The following is a 26181-nucleotide window of genomic DNA, read 5'->3' as shown; positions in this document are numbered from 1 at the left end:
CAAATAGCTTACTAAAAATATCTGAAACTTTAAATATTAAAAAGGAAGAAGCAAGTGGAAGGCAAGTGCCTTTCTGGGGCACTGTGGTCACCCAGCAGCCTCTCCCAGAATTCCTGCAATCCTCAAGCCCCAGATTCCCATCCACCTTCTCTGGATTGTGACGGAGCTACAGAAAGCAAGCTGAAATTACTCAGAGAGAATCAACAGGTATGTCCTATGTATATATACACTCGCAAAGAACAGGTTTACATGCATGGAAAAAAAACCCCAACCAAAACTACTGTTTTGAGACCTCTGTTGTCTCAAGTAATGACTTCACTGATGATGCCACTATATGTGGGTAAGTACAGGCCTGTATAACCCAAGTTTTAGCTTAGGCTGCCCATCTTTTGCCCAAGTGGGGAATGTTTGTTGGTGGCAGTTGCACCGTAAAGTATTGGTAATTCCGGCTTCCACTGCAGAAACGGTTGAGCAAATTGCCCTGCCAAAAGCAGCGAAGGGGCCACCTGGGACTGGTAGCAATTTCTGAGTTGACAAGCAAGCAGTTACAGGGGGACCAGTGCCCTCCGAGGGGCTGGAGCATCTCCATGGGCTGGAGCAAGACTGCACAGCCACGCATTTGCTCTTGGCCATGTGCCTGGGAGAGGCACCATGGAGAACGTATGGTCTCAGTGAGCCCTCAAGCAAGACGATGACAGGAGAGATGAAGGGCTCTCCAGACAAGGGTGCGTGGCCTATTTCAGTGTATTTATAGCATAGCCTTTCTTTGTTCTGCATTATGTCCTTGAGGGATGAGGGTCAATTAAGTCTGAATGTCAGAGCTAGCACTGCTACCCACAGTTATTGTATGAACAGAAACGGCTGTCAGCAGAGCCAGAAATAACCTGATGCCCAGAAGCAGACAAGACAGCGAGTAGTAGGAATCTGTTGTAAAACTGGGATCTTGCCAAAACAATTATGCCCCCCCCCCCCCCCCCGGCCTCCTTTCCCCAGCTTCTGTAGCGTTTGCTTCTGCAGTACCTCTCCAGCTCCTAGCTGGGGTGCTATGATCACTTTAGCAGGCAAAGTCCCCGAAGACAGCATCCTCCTCATCCAGCTTGAACCACGTGAAGGGTGGGTGTCAGATCTACCCTTGCTAGCTGCCTGGAGCGGTTCAGGGCAACGGGCATCTGGTCCCCACGGCTGGAGGTGCCTGGTCCATAGTGGGATAAGCCATGCTCTCAGAATGAAGTGATCCCACCCTTCACTTGTCGCTTGCAGACCTGTGCTGTGCACAGATCACAAATGAAGACTCTGATTTTACCAAATCAGAAAACCCCACAATCCAACCCAGCAGCATTCAAATTGGAGATAGTCCAATTGTTAGGAGCAAATAGAAATCACTGTGCTCCCCTCATGCAAAACATCTGCGGTGCTGCTAAATGAGCTGCTGCAAATGTTGTAATATTCCACTGATTTTTTGTTACTCAGTAACTGCTGTGATGGTTCAGCAGCGAATAGCCTAAACTGAGCTTTTCTAGCAGAAAAACAGTGAAAGAAAATGAAATGGGAGGTTCGAGATGTAGAAAGGGACTGATGACACCGGTGGCACAGCAGGAGGGAAATAAGGAGCAAATGGAAGTTTGGCAGTCTGGGTTGGAAAGGCTAGGTTGCAGGCAAAGCTCCTGAAAAGGGATCAGGGGGTCATCATCCTATTATGAGATCAAGGAAAAGCAAGTTGTGAAGGCAAATGGAATAATTTAAAAGAAAGCTAGTGAGAGGGAGGGATGAGGAAAGCACTGCATACTACTGGGGCAGAAGAGATCTGCCTGGTTTGGGACAAAGGAGTTGGTAGGGCTGGTACAGTCTTAATCCTCCTGTTAACTAGGTAACATATTAAAAATTAAAGATTGGCCAAATCACCGCTGCTCTGCCTCTGCATGCAGCAAAGCTCATCTCCATTTCTGCCATCAGATAAGGGAGCACTCATGCACAGCCAAGAGCAGTGCTCACAACGAGCAGCTTGCTGTTGCTCGGAACTGCCTCCCTAGAAACCCATGTGTGCTCATCCATGGAAGTAAAGCCTTGGGTCACTGATATGGTGCATACACAGCTGTCTGCAAAACTAAGGGCATTATTTTAGTTCCTCCCCCTGCCTTAACCTAGTTTTGCCCTTCCTCAAATTCTCCTTAGCGCTTTTTTCCCTATCTGTTTTGTTGCACTCCCATTTTGCAGTCTTCCTCAGTATCCATTACTGGTTGATGTGAAAGACAAGTGGATGAGATTCATTGTTAGGCTCAGGTGATACTGCCTTTTTTATTTCTTCCTTTGGTAATGGCTTGCTAAAAATTAAATCATTTAGTAAAAAGACAAATTAAATCATCATCTTATTTTTGTTTGGGTAACATGAGAGCGTGTGTGTTATATTTTGTTTGAATTAAGGCTATAATCATACACACATTGCTGAAGCTGTTACTTTTCCTAAAGTGGCTTTATTATTTTCTGCATATTTTTCCTTGTGTGTGGAGCTTTTTCTTTCTATGAAATTGCATATCCATGGAGGATTTGGAGGCACTCAGCCAGTCAATCCCATTTGGAGCTGGATGGTGGTTGTAGTGGGCTAAGTCCCTTATCTGTCCCCTTCAGCTGTTTTACTTCTCTGCTACTGATGGAAACATAAAATTAAAAGTGAAATCAACTCAGAGGAGGCAGGAGCCCGGCAAGAGACTTAGGAGGGAAAAGTTGAGGAGAGAGATTCTGACTAATCTCTCTGCAGATGGGCTAATGTGCCGATGGATTTGGTTTTGAATACACATGCAGTAGATCGGGTATTTCACAAACATTGCCACTTCATTTATCTTTGTGGGTATCAAAGCAAGTATAAGAAGAAAACGGAAATCAGTTTGGTAATGGTTGGGGTTTTTTTGGAGAAGTGGGATTTATGGAATTCTGGTTTCCCACATGATGTGTACTGGGAAATGATGAAGCTCAGGGATTGAATAGGAGGCCTGAAAGTGGATTAGCCATTCCTACAGGGCAACAGCAGAAGCATAAAGAAGAACTAGCCAGTGTATATACTTGATTCTGTGCATACTTCATGTTATATACATGCCACAGTGAAAAAGCAGCTCAAGCTATTGAAATCAGTGGTTACAATGGCACAAAATTGACATAAGTAACAATACAAATCTGATGGACCAGACTGTCTGGTGTGTCTGCAGGATTCATAGTTGTCTTTGTACCTTCTGACTCTGCACCAGAGAGGACCTTGAATGTTTTCTAGGTTAGTACTTCCCAGTAGGCTAAATAGTGACAGCTTCCTACGTCTCTTGATGACCTAGATTGGTGGAGGTGCACAGAAGTCAGCTGATGCTTCTTTCTTCATGCAAACATCTCTGTTGTGCTTCTGTTTGGGGGCTGGCATTAGACAATGCACACTAATGAATGAAATCTCTTGTGTGAGCGATTCTGCCCAGGGAGGATCCTTTGCCTCTTGCATCACAGCAGCATGAAAAACAAAACCTCATGATCAGCATTGTACCCCATTACCAGGATGGTCCTTCCCCTGCAGTGAGGGCAGCAAAAGGGCAACCCTTTAGTGCCTCACACACAGGCAGGCAAATCCTTCTCTTGAATGAGGGTTTCTTGCCATAGCCAATACAGAGGAGCGACATGATTCCCCCCCCTCTGCATAGGGATCATGTTCTCCAGATCTTGTCCATGGAGAAACAAAGGTGGACCTGGAGCTGGGCTCAGTGGGAAGGAGGAGGTGTTAGTCTGTGAGACCAGTGATGGGAGAAGGGCAGAAAGGCTGCAGTGGGTGTCAGAAGGAGGAGGTGAAGGAGCAAGGGAGTTTCTCTGCAACAACTAGAGTGGAGAGTAGCAAGGGAAAGCAACACAAGCAAGAGGAAAGTAGAACCTCTGTACTTCTCTAAGAATATTAAAATATACTATCTTTGTTTTACTTCTCTTCTACTAAAGTAAAAGACAAAGGCAGAAACAAGTTGTTTTTCAAATCACAAAATGTAATGCTAAATGAAGCAGTAAGATACATTGCTGGTGCGAGTACGATTGATTTGGCTGATGTCTATTTTCTTCCTCCTACTGGGCAGCTCACTGAGCTGCTGAAGAGAGGGATGCATAAATCTTGGGTAGGTGAGGTGTTGTGTTGATGAAAAGAGGTATGTAAAGCTTGGCATCTTGTGGACTTGCCTCCCCACCTGATTGATGCTGATGTCTTAGGCTATGGACATTGCTTTTTGGATCAGGTACAAATTCCCAGTGGTGTTGCAGGGAGCCACTCCTCCCTATTCCTGTCCTTGTGTGGGCATGGGCATGTCTGAATCTATTTACTGGTGCTGAAAACTAACTCTCCTGGGCTGGATTAATTCTTGTGGTTGTGTGAAATCTACTGTGAGCAGAAAGGACAATCCTCTTCTTGGCTCCTACCCTTTCTTTCTCCAGGCAGCTGCCAAGTATCTTGATTTTTGATGCTCCTGGGTGACATTACAATAAAGAGAGGAGCCTTTGGTCAAACCCACTAGAACTCCATGTAAATTTTGTCTGGGTAGCTACAGCCAAGGCAGGTTTCACAGGCGTCCTGGTCTTTCAAATACGCATTCAGGGCATGGTTTCTGGAGACCTTGTGAGAGGTTCTGATCTCAGAATAGAAAATGAAAGCCCACCTCTTAGGGTATTTATAGATCCTCCATGGCTCAGGGAAATTTCCTCACTAGCTGTCTTCAGCTAAACAACGACAGTGCTTTTTTTCCTTTTCTCATATAATCTGTAGCAGAGCTAAGTGGGCTTCCCTTCTTGATAAAAGACCTTTCTCAGTGAGTCACAAATGGATGAGCTCCCTAGTGCAGCTCACAGAATACTGCCTGCTCTTTCAGGGACAAAAATTCTCTATGCCCTTTATGTAAGGATTTTCTTTACATGTGGAGAGATTGCCACATGGTGGCAATTTACCTCCACTTTACAACTGTATGTACAAGCTCCTAAACAAGCTGAGCTTCTTTTCCACAGTCCTGCTTTCTTTCAGCCCATCCTGTGCTCTTAGGAAATGCTGGCACTTCCATGTTAAGCTTACTTGTTCTTCCTTTGTTTTTGTTGCAGGTGTTTGTCTCTTTTCTCTCTTCCCTCCCATCCTTCAATGCTTAGGGTGCCATGATTTTTTCCTGAGTTCTTCCAGCCTTTGTACCAAAAGAAAATCCATCTGGACTTTTTATTTTTGGTTTGGATTTTATATAAACCTTGGTTTAAAAAGCTAGATAAATTTCCTTATAGGCATGAATGGGATGACCATGGGGACAGCTGGGGAGGGCAAGGAACCACAGCAGTATGGGTGCAGAAGGTTGACACAGAATGCAAGTCCACGCTCAGGTCAGCTTCCTATGACCCTCTCCTCCAGTGTGCACAGGGAACAAAGTGAGGAGCATAACCCAGTCTCTGCCATAATACCACTGAAACCAAATCAGTTCTGTGAGACATTTACACACTTACTTACTGTAGAAAAGGGCAGCAAACTCAACAAGAGCTCTCCATTATAATCGTACTGTGAAGATGCTGACCACGTGGTGTTCTGAAATGGGTCCAAAGCAGGGCACAATTTCCTGCTTTCCTTTACATGCAGCTGCTCAGGGTCCAGCACTCTCATCCTCCCAAAAAAGGAAGCACCCTTCTGAGGATGCAGCCTCAGGTTGAACTGTAGAAGCAAAGGAAAGGATCTCACTCCACTGCAAGCACAGCAAAAAGAGGGGGTTCCTCGCACAGGAGAAAAGCCAAGATATCCCTGGAGTAATTCCAGAGGCTTGCAGGCTGAGGTAGTTTTACAACATCACAGAAACACGACATCTTATTTTTCAAGAGTCCTCACTGTAGGTTAGTGCCTTCTGTTCTTTCTTTTCAATACAAATTTGTTAAGGAGTGTTGAAACCAACCTCTTACTAAAATTTGTCTGTGCCAACTTACCACTTTTTTTTTTTGTTTAAAGTAGTATTTTCTTCTGTATCAAATTCTGTTCATAGATGGCTAAAATAGATTTTAAAAATGGGAGTATTTGTCAAGCAATGTTTAGGAGCAAGCATCATTTTTTGCCATTTAACCACCATAACAAGCATATACTGAGCAGACAGTCTGAATAAAATTCCATTGTATAGAATCATCCTCCTTTATGAATTATATTTTTTATGGCAGATTTATGCCTCTGACAGAGAAAATTCAATACATGGCTGTATTTCTATTACAGATACAGTCTTCTGCTAGCCAACAGATAAGCTTTTTATCAGCAGCCATGCTTCTGTGGCACTCTCCTGGGCTCCTGCCAAGCTCTGCCTTCATTCCTTTCATGAACAGATCAATGTGCAAACATTTGAAAACCTTAAATAACATAATAGCTACTTGAATGCATGCCCAAAAAAAGCCCCAGAACCAAACCGATTTCAAAACTGCTACACCAACATAATGTACCTAAAGCAAATCTACAAAACCAAGGAAAGGAGGGAAGGCAGTTGCACATACCTACCATTTCCAAAGCTGCCCTGCCCCACAGTTTGTATACATCAGCTTTTCCCCTAAGCCATGGTGGGACCCCACCTTCCCATGCCTCTTTGCCACATCACCGCTCAAACAGAACATGCAACACCAGCATCAGCCAGAGATGGTAATGTTGGGAAGAAAAGTCAGGGTAAAGAATGTGAGGAAGAACAAGTAGAGAGGAGAGATCACAGTGTGGTGTGTTGTTTGTTATGCATAAGAACAATATTTGGAGGGGGTACATGTATCAAAACACAGAGCCCCTGGTTAGTGTTCCAGTCTAAAATTCAGAGATGACCGGCAGCTGCATTGTCCACAGTCGCTGTCAAGGGTAATTGAGCACCATGCATTTATAAGGAAGCAGCAAGACTCTTCACCTTCCACTGCCACAGAAACAGATGACATTAGCCCATTTTGTCTTCTCTGCTCTTGTGAACTATCTCTTTGGTCTCCTTTTTGTAATGGAATAAGCACCTGTGGAAAGAAGTTTCTTTTATTCTCTGTTACCCTTGAGAGGATGTGTGCTTGGAGTGATACCTGTTAGCAGGAGCGATGCTGGAATACTAGAATCAAAAAGTTCCCCATTGGGAAACAGTGGTGGTAAAATAGGAAAACAGAAGAAAGTGAAGTGACCTTGGTGGACAGCCATTGAAGGAAAAAACTGAGAAAAGAAACAGGGAAAACTGATGGGAAAGGGGTTAACGTGTGAGGGCAATATGACTTATAAAAGGGTACAAAAAATGGAACATGAAAACATGCACCTTCCCCCCAAACAAAAACCCAAACAACAAACGTAAGCATACGCAATAAAACAACAGACGTAAAAAGATGAATCAAATCTCTCTCCTTACTGAGGGGTTGTACTGCCTTATCTTTTTTTTATACAAGCTTATAAATAAATTTCATTAGCTTTTTTCCTGTCAGGGGGGATATAAAAGATGCTAATAAGTTCTTACAGAAGGTAAATAGTTTAAGGGGATGATACTAGTGATACTGAAGTATTAAATTAAAGATCAAAGCCAGGACTGCCAGAATAGGGTTTCTAGGTTATCTATATACTATTACAGCTCTAAAAGATTAAAGACTCATTTGAACATAAAAAGATGAAAAATCATAGGGATCATCTCCATTATAAAAATGGCTTGATTACAAAACACCGTAAAGGCCTGATTCTCTCAGGCTCAGACTGAGCCTGTGCTTTATGAACAGCTCCATTAAAATTAGTGGGATTGACTTGGTGTGATCTGTTTCTCAGCAAAAATAAGGGTTTCCAAAGTCAGTCTGCTCAAGCTCAGTGGCATTTTTCAACACTTCAGTCAGTTTGTGTTCTGGCTTCTGGAGCAGTAAGGATGACAGCAGCCTTTTGGCTGGTCACCTCCATTGTCATCAGCAGTGCAGTTAGTTATACAGATAAATATTTGTCATAAGGAGTGAAACCTGTGCTCTGCAACTTAAGCCCATCAGACCATCAAGTATTGTTACAGTAGGTGGTAGTTCCACCAGCAGTCCCTGGTGCCATAGGGATGAAGGTTTCTGCATTCAAACTCTATAATTCCTTGGAAACAAGAGCTGTTTTGGGATGAGTGGGATAAGTAAACAAGTGCACTAGGCCACGCAGCTCTCCCTGCTCTCAGAGCCACAGCAATCATGGGTATAAACATTTCAGACATACTGCTGAAGTAGGTGAAAAAAGACCCTGAATGAAGTAAAAGTCAAACCATAGTATTGAGAAGACCAGATTGTTGTTTGTTTTTTTTTTTGCCTCTGTTTCTGTTTTGCCTCTGTTTTTTTTGCCTCACCTGTTATGGGAATGTACTCTCAGGCCAAATCAGGCTTGTGGAGAGGACAAGTAAAGCTCAGTTTGAAAGAGGGTGGTTGTACTTTAGAGATGGTGCTTCTCATTTCCCTCTGTAGTCAAGCACAAAGAGCTCCAGGTCTTTACATAAACTCTAGAGTAGCGTTCAAAACAGAAATGTAAAATTCAGTACATTAGAAGTTGTAAGCCCCAGCTAAGAAGTAGGTATAAAGGAGAGCTGGTTTTTCTTTACATTTCCACCAGATCTTTACACTTCCACCAAATCTTTACATTTCCACCACCTTCTGTCTGATATCTCCAGTTTTGCTCAGATGTCTCAGACCTGCTGCTACCATTACAAATGTTATGATCACTGGTGGCTAACACACAGACCAGGTAGAGAAAGAAAGCAAAACTGGAGGAAAAAGCTACAGTGACTCCCTAATAATTTTTAGGATTATGGCTTCCAACATAGACTTGAAATCTGTGACTTGGATTCACCTATAGGTCTGAAGGAATCCTTAGCATGCATCCATTCCTGCTGCTGACAGATGGCAGAGCAGAGAAGGACGACTATGAAGATAACAGCATTTCACGCACAGCTTTGTCTTGCACTGTAGTAGCATAAGGTTGCTGTGAAATCGATGGTGTTTCAGAACATTTCTTGCACTGCCAAGGTTTCTGGCTGGAGGTAGCCCAAACACACAGTCTAGAAACTCTCAGTCTCAGCACAGAGGTCACACAAAAGAAGATTCCTAGCCAGAAGACAGGCAGGTTTATGTGGGTCAGAGCTGTTTCTTTTTGTGCCACGGGCCCTGCCTGCCCTTTCCACCTTGAACTGGGGAACTACAAAGCTTTAAGCCCCTCAAAACTTTCCCCCCCCTTAGCTTGTCAGGAAGGTGGCTAGGCAAGATACAGGAAGGAAAACTGTGGAAAGACTGAAAAAACCTGAAAGCTTTAATATATTCCTACTCTCTGTCCCCATTTCTCCTTTTCCAGGCATCAACAGTTTTAATAATCTGGAAAAAGCAAAACCTGAAACTGGAAAATCCTTTCTTAACCAGTGTCACAAAAATGCTCATCATATACTGAGAAACATTATGGTGAGAGGCAATGCATTTAATACGTTCTCTCTCTTTCTTTAGCTCTGCATTTGTAAAATAGCTACTCTGAAACAAACAACTTGCATTTTAGAACAAATAAAAAATTAGGATCTGCTTACGGAACCAAAGTTAATACAGAAGGGGCTTTTAAACAAGGTAGATGAACAAATAAATAAATAAAGCAGTGAAATCACTCTTACTTGTAATCTCTCTCCACTACAAAAATAAACCACTGCTACATCTACGCTAAGCATATGTAGAGTAAACAAAACAGATGGAGGATTTCCCACTGCTGGTTCCTTTCTTCTAAGGATGGTTATTTTCAGTTCATAAACTCTCAGCTGTCATCCCTGATTTATCTCCACCACAGATTTCTGCCGGGGTTACCCGGCTGCAAGCTGGGGCGATGAGGCACGTCTCCCAGCTCGCCACTCTTCCCTCCCTTCCAGCCACAACGTTTGTACCCGGGGTTTGTGCTTCTCTTGTAACCCTAGTTCCATTCTTCCTTCGAAGAGGGCCTGACATTTAGTGCACCCCGTTTGTGCTCCTTCATGGTGAGATGTGTGTGAGGGAGAGGCACACTCTGAGTCTGTTGGCAAGCATCCTCTTTTCTCCAGGGAGGGAAAAGGCGCTACTAGGGATAAGGAAACCCCGCCTGCATTCAGCCCACTACCCAAACAATGGCTTGTATTTAAACATATAAAGACATCGCTGTACAGAGATCCTTTAAAAAATGTTTTCGCCGTCCCCAGCCGTAGAGAGAGAGCGACCACTTATTTGCTGGAAAGGGCTCTTCCCGCCCCTTCCTACTCCTGCCCTCCCTCCTCCCCCCGCCTCCCTTCCCCGTATATTATTACTCTATGCAACCAACGTTAAAACAGCCCCACCGCGCTCCCTGTCCGCGCCTCGGGTGCGAGGCAGCCCTGCCCTCGCCGCACGCACCAGCCAGGCTGCTCCTCCGGCCCCTTCCCCGACCCGGCCCCGGCCTGGCCGCACGGAGCTGTCTACCCACGGCGGGTGCTGAACTGCCCGACGCGGCAGCGGTGGCCGCAGTCCTCCCGGCCTCGCCCCGGCGACCGGAGCCGAGGTAGGCGGCGGCGGGCGCCGCGGAGGATGGGGGCAGCCGGCGGCGACCCCGCGCAGCCCGCCTGAGCCCGCCCGCGCCCCGCACACAAAGCCTGGCAGCGGCCATGGAAGAGGAACTGAAGTGCCCGGTGTGCGGCTCGCTCTTCCGGGAGCCCATCATCCTGCCCTGCTCGCACAATGTCTGCCTGCCCTGCGCCCGCACCATCGCCGTGCAGACCCCGGAGAGCGAGCAGCACCTCCCGGCCCTGCTTCATCCGCGGAGCCCCGCGCCGGCCGCCGCTGCCGCTGCCGCCGCCGCCGCCGCGCCGGGGCCGGGAGCGGGAGCGGCCGCGGGCTCCACCGCCTGCCCGGACTCGGAGTGCGCGGCCGGCGGCGGCGGGGACCACGCGGACAAGCTGAGCCTGCACAGCGAGACCGACAGCGGGTACGGCTCCTACACCCCCAGCCTCAAGTCCCCCAACGGTGTGCGGGTGCTGCCGCTAGTGCCGGCGCCCCCGGGAGCGGCGGCTGCGGCTCCGCGGGGCGCCGGCCCCGCCAGCTCGTCCCTCACCTGCCCGCAGTGCCACAGGAGCGCCTCCCTGGACCAGCGCGGCCTCCGCGGCTTCCAGCGCAACCGGCTGCTGGAGGCCATCGTGCAGCGCTACCAGCAGGGCCGCGCTGCTGCCGCGGCCGCCGCCAAGTGCCAGCTCTGCGACCGCAGCCCTCCCGAGCCGGCAGCGGTGCTGTGCGAGCAGTGCGAGGTGCTGTACTGCGCTGCCTGCCAGCTCCGCTGCCACCCGGCCCGCGGGCCCTTCGCCAAGCACCGCCTGGTCCCGCCGCCCTCACACCCGGGCGCCCCCGGCGGCGGCGACGGCGGCGGGAAGGGGGCGGGCGGCGGCCGCAAGCTGCCGACGTGCGCCGAGCACGACCTGGAGAACTACAGCATGTACTGCGTGAGCTGCCGCAGCCCCGTGTGCTACCAGTGCCTGGAGGAGGGCAAGCACGGCAAGCACGACGTCAAACCCTTGGGCGCAATGTGGAAGCAACACAAGGTGAGACCCAGCAGTCAGCCCGGAGGAGCCAGGTGATGCTTGGCACTGGGGTTTGTTCCGAAGCCCTGATGTCAGGTTGCGGTTTGTGGGACATGAGGTTACTTCACATCCTTCACCCTCCCTGACTTTTCTTCCCTTGGCGTGGTGTTCTTAGGTCTCTGGTACTCCTTGGCTGCCCACTGACCCTGCAACCCCTGCTCAGGGTTAGAAAACCCAGAAAACCCATGTTAGCCTCACTGTAGCCAGGAAATGTTAGGCTCATCCAGGACTCAAGCAGACACCTGGGATTAGCAACTGTTTCACTACCTTGTTTGCCTTCCACAGGGTCCTTGGCTATCCCATCCTCTCACAGGTGGCAGCAGCTGCCTGTGAGGAGACGGGATGGACATTTCTTCCTGGCACCACCTCCTTTTCACCTGGGATTCAGTGCAAGCTGCCACAAGCATTTCCCACCACATGTCAAGGAAGGAGAGTGGCCCAGAACCATCCAAGGAATTTAGGCAGGAAAGCATGATAAGGAGGATAGTGGGATATTGTCCTGTCTCGTGGGCCTCAAAGAGGTCTTACTTCCTTCCCTCTCAGTTCCCAAGGAGGCCAAGAGGAGTGGGTGGAGGGGCTTTCATGACACAAAGATGAGTAAGGAATCGTACGGTGGATGGGGTTTGGGAACAAGTAGAGCTTTCCCTGATTCACATAATATCATGGTCTGATTCATGCTTCCCTGAAGCAGTGCACTTAGCCCACCTGGAGCCCCTGGGGAGACACCAGAGCCTGCTGCTTTGCTACACAGGAGCTTTGCTGAGGTCTGGTAGAGCTGCTGGGTCACTTGGCCATGCTCTCCTTGTTAAAAATAAGACTTTACAACTACCTGAATGAAAAGCAGGACGTGATCTTTGGCATTGAAAGAGTGGATGAAGTTAACAATCTCTGGTTAAAAATGGTGGTCTCTGGAAAAATGATTAGTTAATACATGTGAATGTACAGGGGAGACTGTAATACCCGAGTGCTGACAGCAGTCCTCTGGAGCATCCCGCTGCACTGGGAGGAAAGGACTTCTCCCACAGCTGGGCAAAGAGCACCTGGCCAGTGCTGCTGCCCGCAGGATTATCTTCTTCTCACTTCCTGCTGCAGTTAGTTGTAAGGGAAGCACCATGAGAACATTTCAGATGCTGCAGGAGAGGATGAAATCAAGAGCGGTCTCACCATCTCTCAGCTTTGGGGTGGTCGAGCACAGGCTAGGCTAAGACATTTGGCAAGGCAGAAAACCGACTTTTGATTTTTAAGATATTAAAAATATGCCCCTTGGGTTATTTGCATAGTTTGTCCATCTGAGAAAGCAAAGTTCTTCAGGACATGTTTCAGTTTGAGTGTTCTGCCAAGGGCTCAGCCATCTCCTCCCTAACATGAGGGGTATTTGTGCAGAGGAGAAGTCCTCTGGGCCCAGAAGGAGCAGGTTGTGAATTCGTAGCTATTGCTAGTTATGCCGATGGCAGAACCCACTTTGAAGCAGAGTTATTTCAATGAACAAGGACTGAGTTCACTGTTCAAGTGTGGCTGATGTTCTGGAGAGTGTGAGAGATCAGCTTGTGCTTATTATGCTCTACCTTGAGTTAAAACTGTTTACTGCCTTTCTGAACAATGTGATAAACTCTGGTGTAATCAGAATCAGTCATTTTCTCTCTTTCCCACTATCAAAGATTGTCAAAAGCATGAACAGTGCCACTGTGGGTACTTTTTTCTGGGACTAAGGTATCATAGAATGTAATTTTCTCCTGATTTACTGTTTCAAACAGTGTGAAAAATCTAGTGAAAGAAAAAATTACTCAAAATTAACTAATTTGGGAACTCTGAAATTGTGCTCTTGTGAATATTACTTTTCCCAGAACAATTCACTTGGAAGAAAATAAATAGAATGGAACTGTATAACCAGACAGCCTAAATCATCAGCTCACATCCACTCAGATAAACTCTTTTAGAATTACATACTTCTGCTTAGAAATTGTTCTCAGGTACAGCAATTTCTACAAGTTTATTACCTGTAGTTACTTCATCCAAACCATAAGTTACTTACATTGAGTGGCCTGCCAAATGTAATTCACCTTTTATATGTTCTCTCCAGATGCTCCAGGTGTAGCTGGTAGAGACAGGTGGAAGGTCTTGACCATCGAGTGTTCTTAGCTCAGTAGATCTGACAGACTGACAGTTGCTCACCATCAGCTGATAAGCACTTGCTTACCTCCCTTTGAGGCCAGAGGCTGGTATTCTTCACATAAGAAGGGCTGCCAGAGCCATTTCCCCACTTCTCAGAACACAGTTTCATCCCACAACCACAAACTTCAAACTTTTTTTCCTAATGACTGTGTGGAACTGCTTTTCCAGAAGCTTTGCTCACCTTCAGCTTCAGGACCATTTCCATTCCACTTCTGAGTTAGCCTTTTCAAACTGTTTGACAACTTCTTTGGGCATTATATAGTGATCTAGTGGCAAATCGCAGAGTGCTTTTCCTTGTCTGTACAGTGCTGCAGACCATGCAATGAAATCATGGTATCATAGAATGGTTTGAGTTGGAAGGAACCTTAAAGATTATCTGGTTCCAATCCTTTGCCATCTCTGTAGAGACACCTTCCACTAGCAAAGGTTGCTCAAAGCCTCATCCAACCTGGCCCTGAACACTGCCAAGGATGGGGCAGCCACAGCTTCTTGGGGCAACCTGTTCTAGTGTCTCACCATGAAATGGTCATTTACCCTCAGTTTTAGTGCTGGCATGAAAGCTGAACTGGGCTGGCTGTCTCCTGTTAATGGTGCAGGTTCCCCATGGTGCTGCTGTGTGTGACTTTTCTTACAGAGAAATTAAAAATTATGTAAAATAACAACAGGGTTCCAGTGGCATAAAATTTGAAAATCCACTAACTTAGTTGGATTCTATTACATTAATCTGCATGAAAAGTGCATCTGGACCACCAGTTTAAGGTTATCAAGTAAAACTGTGTAAGTCTTTCACAGATGTCCTTTTATGTCTTCATAGCAGGAACAGTGACACCATTGTCAGATTTAAGTTGGTAGGCCTTTTGATCTACCAATAACAGGAATGATGGTGGACACATTTCAGCTTCAAGACAGTGGGCACACTTCAGAGAGTGGTCACATATTGCTCATTTAAATTGGGCAAGCTAAAATGTATACATATTTTTGGGTGACATGGTTTAGTGTGAGGTGTCCCTGCCCATAGCAGAGGGGCTGGAACTAGATGATCTTAAGGTCCTTTCCAACCCCAACTGTTCTGTGATTCTGTGATTTTATGATCTATTGAAATACTGAAAAAAGCCATAGCTGGATAGGTCCGTGAAAGGCAGGCAATCAGCAACTGAAGGCAAGTGTTGGAGTCCAAATACCTGCTATTATTTGCTTGCCTAAAGAGTTGTGTTCCCCCCAGAATGTGGGCTGTTTCAGAATTCAGCACCAGAGTGAGCTTATCTAATCAATAGTTAATATGCTACTAAAGAGAGTTGGTAGGAAAACAAGTTAAATGAGCATGAACTGTTCGGTTGAAAAAGGACATGGTCATTATCTGGTTCATTTTCCAAAATCAAAGGAAGCATCTGTCTTCCATGCCCACCTGAGTTTAATTACTCACCCTTGTAATCTCTCTCTGTGTTCCTGTATTTGATAGAAGTAGAAACTTGGTATCCATCTCCAGCATTCACATTATTTGTTCCTAGACCAGGTATTCAAGTAAAGATAACACCAGCTAGAATACTCTTTGTCAGGAGTTATTAGTTGTCGCAGTCAGTGGAACTAGTAACTTTTCAGTTTGGCTTCCAGTAAATATTTCTGCAGTATGAAAGATTGCTCTGAGGGTACAGGGCATTTTCTATGGCTTGATTGGTTTACGGAGGGCTTAGTCATGTAGCTCCATTTGATTTGAATGGGGAGTGCATGACTAAATTCCACTGCTTTGTAAGGTATCCGTTACAAATGCTTGGAAAAACAAGGCTATTGTCTCTAAGTGGGTTTCACAAATGGAGATCTGGTCTTCTCCTTAGCTTCACACTGCAGTTGCATTAATGCAGCCACAGGTTTTAATGGACACGGCTATTCACTCATGGGCCCTCTGCACAATGACATTGTTGAGTTTGTATTGCAGCAAATTGTGCTGGGAGTGCTGTGAGCATGCCGGGATCCAGGAATGACTGCATGAATTGCCAAGAGTACATATGCCAGTTACAATTTGCCTGTGGTGATTCAGTTTCCTATGGCTGCTGTGAGCCTACATACTGCTTTTGGCTCTTCTTATCTGGTGAAATGCACTTTGAGATGACTTGAGAGCTAGCGTAGATGTGGAAAGAGTGGAAGTATTGCTTTTGTCTGGACCAGCCCTTGGTTTCGATTTGAAAGAAAGGAACCTTTGCCTCCAATTTAGCTGGGCCAGTCAATGGCAGAGCATATCATGCTTTTGCTACCTAGTTCTTTCTCGCTTCCTCCCCAGCCATGACTGGAACCCTTTCAAGGACCTGGAGTTTGCTTCTATGATCTCCAGTAGAATTCATACCAAAGATCATAACTTTGTATTTTTGTGCAGTGACAGGAGTTTGTTTAAGAGAATGCAAAATATTCAAGTACTGAGAAACAGACACAGTAATGTATCCTCCCATCACATTTGTTACAAATGAGTTGTAGTAGAGCATATTTAGCCATAACTGGGCTAAAAGGCAAAAGTTTGTGTGAATATGAGGAAAGAACACTAGGATGGCTTCTTTCTAATTCAATCTGAGATCCCACTCAGGGTTTGTACCCACTTGCCAGAGAGGCATGTGGAGTTAGTCAGTACCTCTGCCTGCATAAGGCTGCCTGCCTGAGAGCTGGGTGTGAAATGCCCATGAGGAGCTTCCAGGGTCTGCTCTTTCATGTCCTGCATGAGTAAGTGAGCACAAGGGAAGGATGAGTAGGACACATTCAGGTGGAAGGTAAGCTCAAAACATTGGCAGCCTGAAGAAGTGAGCTGTGCCCTTTTCAGGGGTGGAGTGATTTACTGCTTTCCAGGAACAAGAGAAAAACAGGGAATGAGTGGTGACTTACTGAATTTCAACCAGGTCTCCTCTCAGAGGCTCATAACCTTTGTGCCTTCCTACTTAAAAGGCTCTGTCTCAAGGCACGCCCTAGTCCTAAGGAAACAAGAGATGGCAACTTCCTGAGAGCCTGATGATAGCAAAGATGCTCTATCTTCCATTTCCAGTTGTCAATTATTGTATCTGTTCAGTGAGGATAATTAAGTAGGCATTGGCAATCTGGTAGTTGCCAAGTCTGCTTGAGAGGTGGACCCACAAAGAGAGTGTCTAACCGGCAGGACACTCCCAATGGGACCTATCTGGTCACTTACATTTGCACAGAGAAGTAATGCTGGATCTGGGCTTGCCATGTGCTGATAAGCAGAGCAGTATGGTTTCTGTAATCCCAGCCAGGCTTCCAGGGAAGTTGCACCAGGGCTGCTCTGGTCAGACCATGGTGGTTCTGGGGCTGCCGGAGGACAGAACCACTGTTTCCGTCCTGTCTTGGAAGTCCATTGAGAACCTCTGGTTTGGCTTAGGGATCTCAGGTGCCAGCTGAGGAAAGGGGAGCTTAGGTCTTCTATGTGTACATACAAAAGTCATATTCCATATGTCTCACCAGTAAAAAGTTAAGATAAAGGGTTTTTTCCAACTTCTCCGGGAATATTCACCCTTTTGTTAGATTGAAGCATAGGAAAATGGAGCCCCAAAGGGACATTACTATGAAGTGTGAAAATGCAGCTTTATGCTTGAAGTCCTAGAGTGTATATCAAATTTGGTAAGGTCTACCACATTTAGAAAGAATTAATGCTTTGATGAGAAAAAAAATAGTGATGGTTTGGAAAGCACTTGGGGATTTTTTAGCATGACAGATGCTACTGTGTGAGTGTAAGACTATTAGCTCCTTATAGACGTGGGTAGCTGGCTTGTAAAAAAGGTATTTTGACTTACCAAGTTACTGCGATAAAGTGGAATGTGCAGACACAATACTTGATTGCCCCCACACTCAAATTTCACCTTTATTAAATTTTATTACAATGAAAATCTTAGCTATGCTTTTCTAGCACAAACACAGTACGTTTAAGAATACATGCGACAGCAAGTAAGCCTTTTAGCACATTATTAATCATCAAACGCAAGGATTACTAAGAAACACATTTGCATTTTATCTCTAATTTTCCCCCTTTTTTTTTCTTCCCTGCAGGCACAGCTCTCTCAGGCTTTAAATGGTGTTTCAGATAAAGCAAAGGAAGCAAAAGAATTTCTGGTCCAGCTGAAAAATTTATTGCAGCAGATCCAGGTAACTGCAGAATATTAGCTGTTTTGATAATACAGTAATCAATAGAACTGGGTGAATAATTCATTTGATGACTTTGTCTCCTGTGCTATTCTCATATTTCCTGGAATCATCTAAGCTTTCTTGAATGGATTTTCTAGGCAAATTATTCAACAAATAATGCCTGCAAGCCCCTCTTAGCTTCTAAATTGTTTGTTGTTTATTGCAAGAAGCTGGTACTTGATACTGGACATTTAAGCTGTGTTGATTAGTATTTGATTGAATCCATCGGTCATGTGTCTGGACTTCTTCCTGACTAAAATTGCTCGAACTGGGCATTTAGGATAAGTTCTCATTTTAACACATTCAAAATTTACTACTTGCTTTCCATCTTGCATTTTCTAAAAATGCACTAGTTTCTGGACAAAATCCAGTCAACCTGTATATTAGGGTATTTGTAGGAAGTCAAAAATAGAACAAAGAAACACTGCTAAATCAATGTGGTCATTTATTGAAGTAGAGGTGTTTTCATACCTGTAATTGTCCAGCTTTAATAGTCAGAAAAGGGCTCATGGTGAGTGTAGTAATTGAATGCACAAAACCAAAATGAAACCTGTCCTATTTTCAACCAAATTTAGACTCATCACTGCTGGAGATCAGATGATCCTCAAGGTCTTTCTTACCCTGCAGAGCATGGCTGGGAATGTGCTACCATAGTTTGAGCTATGGGCACAGGACCCAGGAGAGGACACTTGCTATCCAAAGTAGTGGTGCTCTGTGGTGGTGAGTTTTCTGTGGGATATGCATCATCTGCTCTATGACATGCTCACTCTGCTGCTCACTCATCTTCCATCAACAAGCAAGTCTTGTGCCTGTTAGTAACAGAAAAAATAAAGTAGAAGTTCAAAAATCTGCATTTCGTTTAGAATTTTATCAATAAAATATTCCACTTAACACCCTTGATGCTGAATTTGTATCGCGAATACTGCCCAAGCTCTCAGGTTGCCACAGGGCAGCATAGTTACCCACCCTCACAGTCTTCTGTGGACACATGGGGAAGGGAACAAACCAAGACTGAGAAACTGGTGGGAAAAAAAGCACATCTAACTGAAAGAAACCGATGTGAAGCCATCAACTGGTACCTGTCACGTGCTATATTTTGGACACAGTGTAAGGTTTCTCTGAACTGACTTTACTTATTTAAAAGTTACATAGCTGATCTAACCTAGTAATTTAGACTTCTTCCTTTGCCGAAGGAGAAAGATGGACATCTTTAGAGAGCGGTTCTTCCTATAGGTATGCACAGCTAATTTAGGATGGAATAGCTCATTCAAAAGGGTAGTCTATTACCAATCTTGTCTTGAGTCATCTAGCTCTATTAAAAATGTATTTTTCCCTCCTGAAACATAAGATGGTCTATTATGACTATGTATGACTTTGCTGTAAAATCCTTTAAAGTGTTTCAATAAAAGCATTGCCAAATTGCTCTGCATAGGGGAGCTGCTACAATTAGATCAAAAGACCAAGCCATTTATTTAATGCTGCTGATTGCTAAAAGAGAATTCAGAAGAGACAATGTCACCCACTGGCATTTGGGCATGTCTGGACACAAAGCTGAATCTGGCCCTCACATGTCGAACCAGACTCCATTGTGAGTCTAGTAAGGACATGGAATTTCAGCAGACAGAAACAGCAGGACTAATCAACTGCATATGTATTCCTAAGTAAAACAAGGCTAGGGCAGAGCTCTGAGACCATCAGCCACACACTTTAACCCCTAGCGAGCTCCCTGGCATGGTTTTCTCCCATGGCAAATTGCACTCTTCTCAGGTGATGCTCAAGCAGCATTTGGTGATAGCACATACCAGAGAATGCTACTGGTAGGCAGGTTTGATACAAGCACACTATTTGAGGGGAAATGGTTAAGACCTGTCCATGAACTGCTTGGTGTCTTCTGGCATCTGGGCTAAAAAAACGGTTCTTGGACAGTTACTTGTGGAGGAATAGGTGTAGCCTTCATGCATAGATTTATACCCAGAATCACGTATCCCAGGGCAGGTTATTTCTAATAAAAGTCTTATGGTGGTTGCCTAACACATGTACAGACATTTACCCCTCAGCAAAAATGTCTTTCAAATATAGGCTTACACAAAGGAGTAATTTGTACATTTTGTTACCCTGTCTCAACGCACAGCAGACCAGACAGCCATCTGCACTCTTATTTCCTCTCTTTAGTTTGCCACAGCTACAAGGAGCTGTGCTTCTGTGTTGCCGCGAGCAGTTTGTAAATCCATAATCTACTTTTCTTTTCTATGCTTTGCAGACCTGTTTTTTCCCCCCTTTATTCCTTCCCTTCTTCTTTCTGAGGTCCCTTTTAAATGTTTTGGCCTCTTCTTTTCAGAAGCTGCCTGTTCCTCGTTGCCCCTGTTGCTTCCTTGCTCCTCCTTGTTGCCGTTATGATCTGATTTTCACATTTTCCCATCTGCTGTAACAATTTCATCCTTTCTCACTTGAAGAGGCATAGTGCCAAATGTTTGATGTGTGAATAGAAAATGAGGAGAGAAATTATGCACTACAGCCATCAACTAATTTGGGCTCTGTACGCAAACCTGTACTTCAAGGGTAGCTGGATGGAAATGGGCTTAAGGGGGAGTTGGGTGTGATATAAGCTAAGGAGGGAGAGATGCAAACAAGAAGAGTCTAAGACAATCCTGTGAACAGTAACTGAGCTGTCTGGTGCCTCTGCACCCACCCATCTTGCTGGCAGGTCTAGGACTGTGATGGGGACCTCTCAAGGAAGAGCAACCCTGCATCCCTCAGCTGGAGAATGGCATGCATGGATTGCAGTGAGGGAGGCGAATGCAGTGCTGATAGGAAAATGAACATCTCCTCTAAAGAGGAGCTTGAAAGCTTTCTCCTTCTAGTCTCACAAGCAGAGGAAGCGAGGGAGAGCCTCCCCCTGAATGTGAACTGCAGCATCAGTTCCACGGCCAGAAAAAGGCATCCCTGGGAGGAGGGAAGGCTCAGCACCTCGTAGTACCATCTGCTCAGATTTCTACAGCTGCATGGGATTCTGTGGTACTATGGTTTGTTCCCTATTGATAGGACAGGGGTTTATGCAGTGATAAGTGATATCCAGCTACTCAAAGCTCAGTGTTTTATACCTCAGATGCTGGCCTCTGCCTCGCAGAGAGTTTGACCACAATATGAATAAAAAACTGCCATGTATTGCCTTTTCTTCTTTTTAAAGCTAATCAAATACGTATCTCCACTGCCAAGTGCTGGCTATTTTTAAATAAGTACTTGAAGCAGTAGACAAATCTTAAGGCTTTGTACCTCATTGATTTCCTTGTAATAAACCTGTAGACCAGATTCATAATTCTATTTTAATTGCCATGGTGTAGAGCCAGTGATTTCAAAGTTGCTACAGTGGGATAATTAGAACAGAATGGGGCAGAATCTTCTTATGTATATGCATGCCCTGTGTATGCTACATTTAGCTTTTACATTATATTGTACTATGTCTGTTGTCCATGAAGTGCCAGTAAATCAAGTTTATAAATAAGACTATTTGTGGCATAGCATCCTCCTTCTTCATTTTATAGCATGCAGCTATTACTGGTACAGCTATAATGAAATCAGCAAGGCAACAGAAATGTTGAGGTCTTGAAAGGAAATCTTTTCTGAATAGAAAAACAGGTAAGAATGAGCAAAGCTTAAGATGTGAAATACACTTTCTCTGATGAGCATAACTTTCACTTCCTTCTAGGAGAATGGGTTGGATTATGAAGCCTGCCTTGTTGCTCAGTGTGATGCCTTGGTTGATGCATTAACACGACAGAAAGCAAAACTGCTCACAAAGGTGACCAAAGAACGTGAGCACAAGCTGAAGGTGAGCACAAGTCTCACCAGCTGAGCACAGCTGCTGATACCTCTTGTTACTGTGTGTTTTGTCAGGTCCCCAGTCCTTTACACCATGAAAATTTAGTGACCAAATCTTGAAGTCCTTTAGCAGGTTCCAGTTCAGCAGTTTAATGGAACTTTATAATTTATACACTTAAAATGAGATATGTACTTCAGCAGTTCTTTGAATTAGGCCATCAGTCTTTATTTCTTTGATGGTTTGGGGTTATCTTTTGAGAGTGAAACCTGTGTGTGGTTTGCATTCAGGGACCTTCTGCCCAAGTAAAATGTTGGGATTTTGGTGTCTCGTTAAATCTTTGAAATTCAGGCAAGCCCCCTCTAGAAATCCATGTGCCACTCAAATGATATTAAAGGAATGCATTAAAGAGTGGTGAGGAGAAGAAAGCTATAAATGGTTGAACAAAGTGAGAGTCAAGAAATGTTTAAATTGAACATTTCTTGAAATGTTGAATTGCTTATGTGACTTCGAGGTATTATAGTGCCAGAAACATTAATGATATCTAAAACAAAAGGAGAAATTGAAGTGAAATATCTAACATGTCAAACAATGAATGAAATCCACCTGAGATCAGCATTTGAAAACACTCATGCTTAACAAGAACCAACACTTGGGACACAGTGATAACGGCACAGCTAATCCTGCAGTTTATTCCTGCCAGGACTTGTGCTGTTGAGTGCAGTGCTATTAGGCCTAGTCTGCAGCCATGTGGCAGCAGAATCAGGTCCAATATGTGGAAAAATGAGATGTAGCCTTTTTTATTTCTTAATCCCAGCAATGCGTTCTTAAGCAGAGCAGGATCAATGGTGAATTGTGAAAAGAACAGTAAAATATAATCTACAAGAAACCATGCCTGCACTTACCCTCTATAATACTCACCTTGTAAGTAAAGGATATTTAAAAGCTCAGATTTCAGTGAAAGTGTGATTGTAAATGTGAATCCTGCAGATGCAGAAACATGTTCTGTGCTCTTTTTGCCCCAAGCAAGCCTGATCTTTGAGCAATTAGTCTGCTCTGAAAATCAAGATTCCCTGTGCACGTTTTGCCAAGCTAATTATCAGTATTTACAATACAGAACGAGTGAGTGTAGCTGATGGAGACATGGCAATGGCCATATGGCAGCTAAATTAAGCATAGATTTAACACACTCTTCCATTTGCTGTCTCTCCTCTGAAATAATCGTGTACAATTCTCTGTAAGCTGAGGCAGTATAAGAACGGTATTGATGCTTGTTTTCCAGGTTGTCTGGGACCAGATAAATCACTGTACTCTGAAGCTACGCCAGTCAACGGGGCTTATGGAGTACTGCCTAGAAGTTATCAAAGAAAATGATCCCTCTGGGTTTTTACAGGTATTTTTCTTTCTGATGTTCTGGGGAGGAAAAAGAAAAGATGCTAAAGTTAGATCTAAAAAGAGGATAGCTTTGCTAATTTGCCTCTTTCACAGCTGAGGCAGGTTCACCTTAACTCCTGTTAGTACTGTCTAATAGCTCTGGTAGCCTGGTGGCTGCATGAATGTCCCAGCAAAGGGATGGTTTTGAACAGCCACGCTCTGACCGAGGTGCAGTTAATGACAGCTTTCTCCAGCATATTATCTTATTCTCATCTGAGAAACTCAACACAGGGCCTTACAGAGCTCTCTGATCAATTTGGAAAGGTCTGTGACTCAGCAAAGTCGTATTTCTCCCCTTTTCATTACTCTTTCTCATGCGAAAGAGTCCCTTCAACATCTCCCCTGTGTGGAAAGCCTTTAAGGGCTTGCGTGTAGCTTTGCTTTACTGGATTTGTTTCACCTCACAGGGCAACAAAACCTGTCTTGTAGCTTCAAGATTCAGGTACCCGCTCTTTGCAAAATATGGCCTAGCCAATAGCTGTCTTAGTTTGCAGGATATTATTAGCTGCAAGCAGTGAAACTGTCTATTGATGGGAAAACGTAACAGTTTTACTATCCAATAAATTGTTTTGCCTAAATACTTTTGGGTTTTGCCCTGTTAGTTTTGTTGCCTTATTAATTGCCTAAGAAGGAAGGCACATCAGACAAAATGATCTGTGGCTGTCAGCTGAACAGGGCACACTGCACACATGAATGCATGAGTGTTGGGGGCTATCACTGCATCCCGAAAAACCAGGATGAGAATTAGCCAACTTAAAATGATTAGCACTCCAGATTGATTGTTACTGTCACGTCTGGTCTCAAGCAAGAGTGGGGAATGTGTGGTGTATATTAATCTCAAGTTTACTCAGATTTTAGCAGGCTGTTGGTTGGATACTGCAGGGCAAATGAAACCTTTAGGTCTTATCTACGTACTGGCTAGATACATGCTTCATTTGCACTTCAGCTTATTTTTCCTGTAACCTTTTTGGGTTCATTCTTTGCAGTCACCTTTTATAAAAAATATTTTACCTTCACCTGGTTTATCTAATGATGCTTTCAAGGTAACAAGCAAACACTGAGGCACTGCATTATTTAAAGCAACCACTCCAGCAGCCAGCATGTTGAACACAGCTAAGGGATCCCTGTAAGTGACTCCAAGGATGTAAGAATGCTATGAGAAGCTCCTCCACTTACCACATATACTGATTAGGAGCTGTTGATGCAGGGGCTCAGGTAGGAGTGTCTTCCAGTAACAGTAATAAGAAAAGGTATCTGAACTTCTGCAACAAAGAAAAACTGTCTCTGACTTAGCAAGAAGAAAATTCTTCTCCCTGTGACTCACAGAAAACTCACCAAGAAGGTCTCCAGATATCCAAATGGCAGCTTCACTGAATTCAAGGACAGTTGAGCTCCTGATTTCCACAGAGCCAGGATTTCACTTCCAGATGAGTCCATTGCAGTCATCTTAGTCTGACGTTTGGCCTAGTTGTCTGTGGGCTTAGCTAGAACAAAGCTTAAAAAATGAAATTCAGTTTTGACGCAATCATAGAAAACCCATCATATTCTTTGACAACTTAGCACCTTCCCTGTGAGAAATATACACCTTCCTTCCCATATGATTTTTTTAATTCCTTTCAGCTTTCATCCACTGAGTCATGAGTACTGAATGGAGAGACCCTCTAACATTTAAGCCTCTCTTTGTGCAACTGTGTTTTAAACAGGAGAGCAAAACTAGACTGTGCAGATCAGAGAACAGAGTCCGGAAGTATATGTGGCATTCAGAGGCATGAAACATAACACAATATTAACAGGCTTTATAAATGTGATGGTTACTTTCCTACCCTAAGATGAGATTTGTTCTGAAAAGATGAGATGAAAGGATGCAACACAAATGGACCTTACACCAAAATAACCAAATCCCATCTCAGCTGTTGTTCTGTGGTATTCCTGCTGTCTTTGTGCTTTATCTCCCAGACATTCTGTCAGTTTTAATGTGTGCATCTGCCATTTCATTATAGATAATATAAATACATAAGCCTGATAACTCTCTTTCAGATTTCAGATGCTTTAATCAAGCGTGTTCAGGTATCTCAGGAACAGTGGGTCAAAGGAGCCTTGGAGCCAAAAGTGTCTGCTGAGTTTGACTTGACTCTGGATAGTGAACCTTTGCTGCAGTCAATTCACCAGCTGGATTTTATTCAGATGAAATGTAGGGGTGAGCTGTTATTATTTTCCTTTTTCTTGTTTTCATGCATATGTCAAACTGGTGCTGGGAGGGACAGGGGAGCCAAGAGAAGGGAAAGGAGTGACTTGAAATTGCTGGGTAGTTGTAAACGGTTTTCAAGCAAATTCAGGTTACTGGGTGTTTCCTAGAAAGGTGTGCTCACCTCACTGAACAAGCTCAGCAGAGACACCAGGTGCAGTTAAAGATCTAAGAATATCTATAAATTCTTCAGAGAAGGGCTGTTTATCAGGTTTGAAGATTAAAAAGACACCAGCTGCATGAAAGCTTATGCCATTTTACAGCATTCTTTCATTTAACACGGTTAATTCAAAATACCAATTACCCCAATCTTGTTAGAAACAGCTGAAGTAGTAAATAAATATTCCCCCCACACACGCATGCTTGAATAGGGAAAAAAAAACCAACCCAACCCTTTGACTTATATCTGGACTGTCCTGTAAACAGTGCCCAGCTTAAAACAAATAATGAGGCAGAGATTCCCAAGGGGAAAGTAACCCCATGGCTAAATCTTTCCTTGATTCCAGGTATCTGAATAATTCCAAGGGACATACTAAGGGGAAAGAAGATTTTTAAAAGTATTTAAAAGCAGAAGCTGGTGAACAGTAAATGCCACTGGCAAAGAAAAAAGATACTAACAGCATGCACTTGTAATGAGCTTGGTTTTATATGGAGCAGGATGAGAACTGCATCAGAATTAGATAGCTCCATAGACCAGATAGATTTGAAGACCATTGTGGTCCCTGGGAATGATGCCATTAGCTTCCACCAGTGCTGATTCGAGCCTTAAT

General features: G+C 44.3%; 1 protein-coding gene across 4 annotated transcripts in view; it reads left to right on the top strand.

Moving 5' to 3' along the window:
• Window positions 1–10285: 10285 nt before the first annotated feature.
• TRIM67 (tripartite motif containing 67) overlaps window positions 10286–26181 on the top strand; it is a 35709-nt gene continuing 19813 nt past the window's right edge. For 2 of the 4 annotated variants that reach the window (XM_061378838.1, XM_061378835.1), the window contains exons 1-5: window positions 10286–11531; window positions 17781–17876; window positions 21622–21744; window positions 23015–23125; window positions 25204–25357. In XM_061378838.1, coding sequence (XP_061234822.1) covers window positions 10605–11531; window positions 17781–17876; window positions 21622–21744; window positions 23015–23125; window positions 25204–25357 — 1411 coding nt within the window. In that variant the 5' untranslated portion in view covers window positions 10286–10604. Of the gene's footprint in view, window positions 11532–17780; window positions 17877–21621; window positions 21745–23014; window positions 23126–25203; window positions 25364–26181 lie in introns of all 4 variants that reach the window. The other 2 variants (XM_061378836.1, XM_061378834.1) reach the window with 1 other exon arrangement.

Source organism: Neopsephotus bourkii, unplaced genomic scaffold, assembly GCF_033783945.1.
Source record: "Neopsephotus bourkii isolate Nb327-2 ecotype Australia unplaced genomic scaffold, CSIRO-AGI_Nbou_v1 NB_1767, whole genome shotgun sequence".
Lineage (NCBI taxonomy): Eukaryota > Metazoa > Chordata > Aves > Psittaciformes > Psittacidae > Neopsephotus > Neopsephotus bourkii.
This window is presented reverse-complemented; position numbering and strand designations above follow the sequence as displayed.